Raw genomic sequence first — 9836 nt, forward strand, 5'->3', positions numbered from 1 at the left:
ATAATAGTTTCTTTGTAGAAACTATTATAACAAAGCACATAATCCCTCCATGAAGCCCACGGATGCTTTCGTTCATGATGAAAGAGTCATATTGTATAAGGAGGCTCGCGTTCATCACGAGAGAGCTATGAGGAAGTTACATTGTAAAAGGTAAAAGTAAAAACGTATAAACATGCTTAGAGTTTGTTTAAATTATAATTCAAAAAGGCAGAAATTGTTTGAACCTCTAAAGTATCCTTGGACGTTCTAGTTTCTTTAATGAGAAGAATTCTTCTAAAGAAAAAGACAAATTTTAAAAACAAAAAAGTCCCGTTTTCGGTCCGTGCCTCCCAATACCCGTGATAGTTGAGCACTAGAGCGTCGCATGTTAACTAAGAGAACCACATAATCATTGTTTGTATCATTTGTCAAAGAAAATTTCCCCGTGTGAACGGGGCTTAACTGTGTATAGGAAATAGACCCAAAGTCCAAACGAGTATCGCCAATTATAGTCGTATTCGTTTATCACATAGTCGCTTCACATTTATTGTTCAAAGGCGGTCATTTTTGAATGTCTCGTTTGTTGGATATAATTTAGGAGTTGAAAAACCTTTTTCAGCGATAATATTCGAAAATATGGCGTTTGCATTGGTGAATTTTTACAACGAAAATACATGGGATATCATTCCATATTCTAACATCATTTTTGAGGATGAAAATATGTCGAAAGACAAAGATGAACTTAAAGGATTCAAAACGTAAGTCATTTGGGGCGATGGAAAAACAAAGGGAAACGTCAAGTCGAGGAAATTTCCTGCAGAGATAATAGAGGTTTCAGGTTAGTATTTTTAGTCTGTTGTAGAATTTTTTGTAAAATTTCTAAAAGCTTGTATAATTCAGCCATAAAGCTAATTGCTAGTGAATCAAGCTCTTTCTCTTTGTTATCATTTCTTTCATGAAACATCTTAGCTTTGCTATATTTCTGTAAATTTCTGTGTTAAAATCTATTTGTTTATTTCTCTGTCTTGTTTGTAGAAATAGTCATAGTTGATATGAAGGTTGCTGCTATCAATTCAACTTACTGCTTTTTTAGGAGGGAAGTACTTTCTGATAAAAAGCCTTTGCTCAAATGTTGTTCTTTCTTCTACATAGCAATAGTTCAATTACAATAAGCCTTTGCTCAAATGTTGTTCTTTCTTCTACATAGCAATAGTTCAATTACAATACTGACAATAAGGATGTGTCTATTTCCCAGATTTTAACTTGCTTGCTCTTAAATACATGTAGTAATACATTAGGCCAAACTTTGCATAAGGTTGTTTCCTTATAATTTCAGGCATGCTACTGCTTCCAATTGAAAATTGTTATTTTTTAATAGTTGTTAAATAGTCATCCATTATTTTGTATAAACAGATAGTAAAGATTATTTACTCAAGACAATGAGAAAAGAAGAAACTTTCTCTATAAATACTGGCAAAAGGTGTCGCAAAAGAATTCACAAAGCAAAGTTTACAATTGAAAGTGATAGTGAATCAGATGATGTGGTGAGTTTCTCGAAATATTACATTGACCACATTTTGTTTAAATGGTGTTTACTGCATGTTTCTCAATTATTGCCGCCATCATCTATAGTTAGCACTCATGTCACTAATGTGATGATGCATTCATGGAAATTTGTTAAGTACTCCATATAGTATTCATGATTCAAATGTTATTAGCTACTAATTCTATGTTCGAAGGTCTGCATTGCTGAACAAGGCTATGAGCCTAAGAATTTAAATGAGAAGTAGTAGCTAATAACAAACTTTTCAAACAACATGTATAAAATTTTGTATTGTTGTTCTTGTTACCAGCAGGAGCACAGTATTCCTAAAAAGCTAAAGGCATCCAGGGCAAAGAAAACAGAGGCTTGCTGCTCAGCCAGTCTTGCTTCACTTATAAAAGAGCGATTAACCAAGGTATGTACTATACACAATGATAACACTAATTATTCTTATCTCTAAATTATGCAATTTTATTATTAATGGGGAATGCTAGGGAATTAAGGTCATTTTTCAGAATAAAATTTGGATGTTGTTTGGTTAAATGCTAAAAAAGTTATTAATACTTTATGATATGTTCCCATTAGTCATAAAATGCTGTTAATTTGAAATTCATTTCTTGTTTGTAAGGGAAAAATCTTTTAAAATACAAACATTGTACAGTGTAAGGCTTGTATAGGGCAATCATACAAAAGAATTTTCAATCAGTGTGGCTTATGAAATTAAAAAAATTGAGATTTACATTATAATATATTGTACTTGTTGTTAGTAAAGTACACCTTAATAATTGGTACTAAAAGGAATATATTGTTAAATATTGCCTAAGTTCTTGTTGATTATTTAGGAGAGTCAGTCAGATGAAGGTAGTGCACTTTGCAATGATAAATGCAAGTATAAAAAAGAAGCCTTGGAACTCAAAGAGAGGGTAAAAATGCTGGAAAATCAGATCAAAAAACTTAATGAGCAAATTGACAATGGCAATGGTAAGCTCGAGGAAAATTTACTTCATTTGTATTTTCAAATCAATGCTTTCTCTGCTTTTCAGTTTTGTCTTCCAAAATGGAGAAATTTGTAAATTGCTTGTTCAATTCAGTATATTTTGGATTTGAAATTTAGTATTTGGGTGAAAAACAACAACTCAATATTACCTAGTGTCATCAATCTTTAGAATCTTATGATATATCGTTTTAAATTTATAGATTTAAGAACTTCATGTTTGTAAATGTAGATCGTCCAAGTTTGTATAGTCCTGAGAAGGACTGTTTTTGTTGTTTTTGACTGACGACATTTCGACAACCTTAGCGGTAGTCATTGTATTGTGTGTACAGGAAATGTGTACAGGAAATGTGAAATAGCGTATCAAAGAGTCTTGTCAGCGACAACCAAAGACGAGATCAGAAGCAGGATAGCCTCCACTTTACAATCGTCCTCTATAAGTGACAACAACTTGACAAAGGACGAACAACAAGCACTCAAACGACTAAAACACGACAACAACATCGTCATTTTACCAGCAGACAAAGGACGCGTGACTGTGGTCATGGACAGGAATGATTACTTCAACAAAATGGACACCCTTGTTAACGACAGACAAACGTACGAACAACTCAAACGAGACCCAGCACCATCACTAGTACGCAAACTTAACAGCAAGATTTTCTCTATGAGAAAATCTAAAATTATATCTGAATGTACTTACTATCGACTCACATGTTCACTACCACGACCACCCAGACTATACGGACAACCAAAACTTCACAAACCACAAATACCCATGCGACCAATTGTATCATTTTGTGGTTCGCCTACTTGCGAACTCTCAAAGTACTTGTCTGACATACTGCAACCACTTACAAACACATCAAAACACAAGCTGCAATCCACTGAAACTTTCATTAAAAAACTGAGCCCTATACAAATACCGGACAACTATATACTAGTGTCTTTTGATGTGAAATCACTGTTCACCAGTACTCCACTTAATCTGGCACTTACTTGTACGAACATCCTCATTACAAACACCACGGACGTATTGCCATTACCGACAGAAGACATTATGGAGCTACTGGAGCTCTGCCTCACCTCGACTTACTTCGAGTACAAAGGTACACACTACAAACAATTACATGGAACAGCAATGGGCTCGCCCGTTTCTGTTGTAGTTGCTGAAATTGTAATGCAATCTATAGAGGAACGGGCACTCATGACTTACAAACATGCATTACCTTTTTGGTTTCGCTACGTAGATAACACAATCACAGCACTACATGCAGACGAGATTGATGACTTCCATACACACATCAACAAACAGAACAGTCACATACAATTTACCAAAGATGTCGAAGAAAACGGAACTCTTCCTTTTCTCGACTGTTTGGTAAAACATGACAATCAAAAACTAGGAACAACAGTTTATCGCAAGCCAACACATACTGACCGACTACTAGACCAATCATCTTACAACCCTACATCACACAAAGCCACTACAATCAGAACATTAACAAGACGTGCACAAATCATATGTGATTCACCGGACGCTCTACACAACGAAAAAAATCTCAAACGTGTTTTTGACAAAAACAACTATAACTCTGACTTTATCAAGCGCAACACTTACAAACCCAACGAGCCCAACGAAACGAACAACTCAGTGACAACAGCAACGATACCTTACATCAAAGGTACGTCTGAGACTATCTCGCGTATCTTACGACCATACAACATACGTGTCGCACATAAACCAATCACAACATTACGACAAGTACTAACGAACATAAAGGACAAAGAACAACCCAACGAACGACAAGGTGCAGTTTACAAAATAAACTGCTCCGACTACCACGCCTCCTATATCGGGGAAACTGGCAGGAACTCAAACATAAGACTTACTGAACACAAACGAGCTACCAAGAAACAAGACAAAACTAATCACATTGCCGAACATCACCGAATCACAAAGCACAACATTGACTGGGACTCGGCAAAATGCATTACTTACAGTACTGACTATAGATAACGGCTTACATTAGAAAGTTGGTATACCAACTTGGAACAAACCCCCTGAACAGATCATAGCAATTACCGGCACCTTAGAAACGACTTATTCACAATACAAACAAACGATCAACTAAAAACATTTCACTTCACACTAATTCACAATGACAATACACAATTGACACCCACACATTACAACTAAAAACATCACACCTAAATCACACATCACAACTAAAAATAAAAATATTTCACTTCACACTAATTCACAATGACAATACGGCAGACAACAACAAATCAGACACAACACCAAATCAAACAACAAACAAAACTTGTCTTAAAACAAACCAAAACACGTGCAAGACATAAACATGACGATAACTGGGTGAGGAATATTCCGCCCATTGACGAAACTGAAACGCGACTACTATCTTACGGACTAAAACATTCCATAACACCTAGACAAATCCCGACTGAGACGATAGTATCAAGTGTCGAGGCTGTCCTAGCGTATCAAAGAGACTTGTCAGGACGATCAGAAGCAGGATAGCCTCCACTTTACAATCGTCCTTTATAGGATGCAATAACTTGACAAAGACGAACAACAAGCACTCAAACGACTAAACACGACAACAACATCGTCATTTTACCAGCAGACTGACGCGTGACTGCATGGACAGAATGATTATTTTAACAAAATGGACGCACTTGTTAACGACAGACAAACGTACTGTACAAACCTACTAATAAGACCTCAACACCATCAATACGCATCGACTCAATAGTAAGATTCTCTTCACCAAACTTTCAAAGTGCTTGACTAACATACTGCAACCACTAACAACAAACAAATCAAAACAAGCTACAATCCACTGAAACTTTCATTAAAACTGTGCACTATACAAATACCAGACAACTATATATGTCTTTTGATGTGAAATCACTGTTCACCAGTATTCCACTTAATCTGGCACTTACTTGTACAAAAACCCTCATTACAAACACCACGGACGTACTGCCATTACCGACAGAAGACATTATGGAGTTACTAGAGCTCTGCCTCACCTCGACTTACTTCCAATACAAAGGAACACACTACAAACAATTACATGGGACAGCAATGGGCTCGCCCGTTTTTGTTGTAGTTGCTGAAATTGTAATGCAATCTATAGAGGAACGGGCACTCATGACTTACAAACATGCATACCTTTTGGTTTCGCCAGATGACACAATCACAGCACTACATGCAGACGAGATTGATGACTTCCATACACACATCAACAAACAGAACAGTCACATACAATTTACCAAAGATGTCGAAGAAAACGGAACTCTTCCTTTTCTCGACTGTTTGGTAAAACATGACAATCAAAAACTAGGAACAACAGTTTATCGCAAGCCAACACATACTGACCGACTACTGGACCAATCATCTTACAACCCTACATCACACAAAGCCACCACAATCAGAACATTAACAAGACGTACAAATCATATGTGATTCACCGGACGCTCTACAAAACGAAAACAACTATCTCAAACGTGTTTTGACAAAAACAACTATAACTCTGACTTTATCAAACGCAACACTTACAAACCCAACGAGCCCAACGAAACGAACAACTCAGTGACAACAGCAACGATACCTTACATCAAAGGTACGTCTGAGACTATCTCGCGTATCTTACGATCATACAACATACGTGTCGCACATAAACCAATCACAACATTACGACAAGTACTAACGAACATAAAGGACAAAGAACAACCCAACGACAAGGTGCAGTTTACAAAATAAACTGCTCCGACTACCACGCCTCCTATATCGAAACTGGCAGGAACTTAAACATAAGACTTACTGAGCACAAACGAGTTACTAAGAAACAAGACAAAACTAATCACATTGCCGAACATCACCGAATCACAAAGCACAACATTGACTGGGACTCGGCAAAATGCATCACTTACAGTACTGACTATAGACAACGGCTTACATTAGAAAGTTGGTATACCAACTTGGAACAAACCCCTGAACAGATCACAGCAATTACCGGCACCTTACAAACGACTTATTCACAATACAAACAAACGATCAACTAAAAACATTACACTTCAAACTAATTCACAATGACAATACAATTGACACCCACATACTAAACTAAAACGTCACACCTAAATCACACATCACAACTAAAAATAAAATATTTCACTTCACACTAATCCACAATGACAATACATTTCCTGCACACACACAATACAATGACGTAAGAACCAGACAACAAATACGGCTAACCTGACGTTTACTCCTCATTTGACTCTGAAGATGACTACCGCTAAGGTTGTCGAAACGTCAGTCAACAACATCAAAAATAGTCCTTCTAAGGACTTTATTAACCTGGACGATCATCATTTACAAACATATAATACACATTTCCTGTACACACAATACAATGACGTAAGAACCAAATAACAAATACCGCTAACCTGACGTTTACTACTCATTTGATTCTGAAGATGACTACCGCTAAGGTTGTCGAAACGTCGTCAGTCAACAACAACAAAAACAGTCTTTCTCAGGACTCTACTAACCTGGACGATCTACATTTACAAACATGTAACGATACTCTCGGGTTCAAACCATTTACTTGATTTAGAACTTCATTAAAAAAGTTAAGAAGATATGTGTGTACCTTAGAAGATTCCGCCAGGTCACTTTCATAAAGATCATTTCTGAACAGAACTTTCCTCGGTAAATCCCCATGCACCACATCTTTGTCACCCATTGAAGGTTTGCCTGTGATGGAGAATAGATTCACCCCAGATTCATCTGGGAGAAGTAGCTCTTACTCAAACCTTTCAAATCTTCCAGAAGAAAACCCTTCCCCCATACCAACTGCTGTGTTTGAGAGCTCTATCAATGGACTATCAAATGAAACCAACCAAACTATGGAAGAAAGCCCTCTGGATTGCTAAAATGCAACAACTGAAGATACTTCTCTCAATGAAATGGTGTGTTTTGTCTGTACCTAGCTTTAAATGGTACTTAGCATTAGATTTGGTTAATAAACTGACATGCAGTTAAAACAGATCTATTTGAATCAATAAATTATGTAACACTGACTTATCAAATGGACATAATTCAAGTTGTAATGTGCTGCAATCCTTTTTAAAATTGTTTACGTTTGTTTTTAGAATCGTAACTAAGGGTTGCTTTTTCATGAACACTTTGAGTAAACAAAATAGCTCCATTTAATTGGAGATGGAACATTTGCAACTCCAGTAATATAAATTTCACATGCTGTTATTCTTCAATTTATTTCAGGTCACTTTGGGACCAATTTTGGTTGTCAAAAAGCATGTCTTTAAAAGAATCGTGACATAGAAAGTTGGATCATGTGTTGCTAACTTAATGAGGACAACCTTATCCCATGAACACATGGCTACCCACAACTACAAGGGCCAAAAAGAGAAAAATGGTCATGTCAAGCCTCGGCTTGATCCCACATACACTTCTTCTTTAATTCGTAAGTAGATATATGTTTATTTGAGTCTGAGTACCGTTGAAATTAAACTTTAAACATTTCATGGACTTTTTTCAGTATAAATATTTAGACTCTGCATTTTCAAGCACGTTTGACCAGCCGTAAACGTCTATTTTTTACATGTTCTGCTTTGTAGACATAGTATATTGTTCAAACATCCCCTGTGCCATGTCTTGTATGGGACAATACAGTACCGCTCGCGTATTTGTTAACATACGGTACGCGTATGAAACGCGTGTGATACGAAAAACATACGCGTGTGATAGGAGAACGATACGCGTATCATACGAGAATGTTTTTCGTATCATATCGTATTAGTACGGTGGCCGGTACGGGTCACTAGAAAAATAATTTAAAAAACATAACAAACAATAAGAAAACATCACTCAAAATCATACTACACATTTGAAAATACTCGCTACACATTTGAAAATACTCGCTACACATTTGAAAATACTCGCTACACATTTGAAAATACTCGCTACACATTTGAAAATACTCGCTACACATTTGAAAATACTCGCTACACCTTTCAAAATCCTCACTACACATTTCAAAATACTCACTACATATTCGTCCCAGTCTTACCCTGGTCTGGCCAGCCCACGGTCGTCATTAGTTTCCATCTACGAAACTGACGTGATGTCAGAAAGCTAATATAAATATACGCCTCCGATATTACTAATAGTTCATTACGCGTAAGCATATTTTGATGCTATTGTGGCGATATGTATACGTATGAACTGTTCTACAAAGTGGTTGGACTGTTCTACAAAGATGGAAAACAAGCGAATGGAAAAACACGATCCATGTCTTGTGGTTTGTAAGTTGAGTAGATAAGTGCTGTTTGAGTAACTGCATGAGAAAGTTAAAAAAGGATCCTGATGGTCTATTTTTATAATTTGAACCTTAATTATGAAAAACATCCTTACTACGAAAAAATGTCAATAAAAGATGTCACTTGCTTTAAGAAAATAGCTGGCTTTCACTTGCTACTTTTTCTAATTACATTAAACGTTTATAAAGAAAATTGCAATGCTGCAAGTAGGGTTCATTAAATTCTAAATAAAAAAGGTTACAACAAATTTCTATGATATACACGTAAAAACTGCGTTGTGAGAAAAAAAGGAAGAAACCTACAAATTCACCTGAATCAGACTGACCTCGAAAACGTTTGGAAATCAGGTATTAAAGTTTTATTTTTTTCAATATATTTAAGTTTTGTTTTTCATCACTCATTATGCTGACATTTATAAAGTGTAGCGCTATGTTTCTACACCTACTAACTGAACAATGAACGAACCGAGCAAGACAGAAACACTCTGAAGCAAGTGCATTAACTGAAAGATTCACACATACGACTTTAGTTATGCATAATGTTCACCAGTATAGCACATTTTCAAATTCAACCGTTAAAAACTTCCGTAAAATTAAGTTTTCACAATTGTTAAATATTCTGACAAAACACACGAGTGAAAGCCAGCTATTAATGAAGGTCTTTAATGAAGCAATATAGAAATTTTGAATCGAGTAAAGTCTAGTCGTGTGTTTGGTCATTTCATTTTTCATAATTATTGGCAGGTGAATGGTCAGGTCGTACAGACTGAATAATTTTTTCACATGATTTATATATGGGCTGCTGTTAGTTTTCATTTTTCATCTATTTATTAAAATTTCTGTTAGCACTCCGCGCTCTTTCATTTTTTGTTCTCTACCAAAGTTTGCGTTTCTTTTGTTCCAACACAAAATGTTCACTGTGTTAATAGGGTAGTCAGCCCACTCT

The 9836-nt window shown here is 36.1% G+C and overlaps 1 protein-coding gene across 1 annotated transcript; it reads left to right on the top strand.

Annotated features, from left to right (window-relative positions):
• Nucleotides 1–522: 522 nt before the first annotated feature.
• LOC124448098 lies at nt 523–2595 on the top strand. The gene is made up of 4 exons (XM_046999110.1): nt 523–817; nt 1393–1523; nt 1833–1937; nt 2365–2595. The coding sequence occupies exons 2-4, from the start codon at nt 1419–1421 to the stop codon at nt 2593–2595; spliced, it is 441 nt and encodes a 146-aa protein (XP_046855066.1). The 5' UTR covers nt 523–817; nt 1393–1418.
• Nucleotides 2596–9836: the final 7241 nt, after the last annotated feature.

Source organism: Xenia sp. Carnegie-2017, unplaced genomic scaffold (assembly GCF_021976095.1).
Source record: "Xenia sp. Carnegie-2017 unplaced genomic scaffold, XeniaSp_v1 HiC_scaffold_23, whole genome shotgun sequence".
Lineage (NCBI taxonomy): Eukaryota > Metazoa > Cnidaria > Anthozoa > Malacalcyonacea > Xeniidae > Xenia > Xenia sp. Carnegie-2017.

Coding starts and splice junctions, on each gene's coding strand:
- LOC124448098 (XM_046999110.1), top strand. CDS start 1,419: ATGAGAAAAGAAGAAACTTTCTCTATAAATACTGGCAAAAGGTGTCGC. Junction 1,524..1,832: donor ATAGTGAATCAGATGATGTG/GTGAGTTTCTCG, acceptor TCTTGTTACCAG/CAGGAGCACAGTATTCCTAA. Junction 1,938..2,364: donor TAAAAGAGCGATTAACCAAG/GTATGTACTATA, acceptor TTGATTATTTAG/GAGAGTCAGTCAGATGAAGG.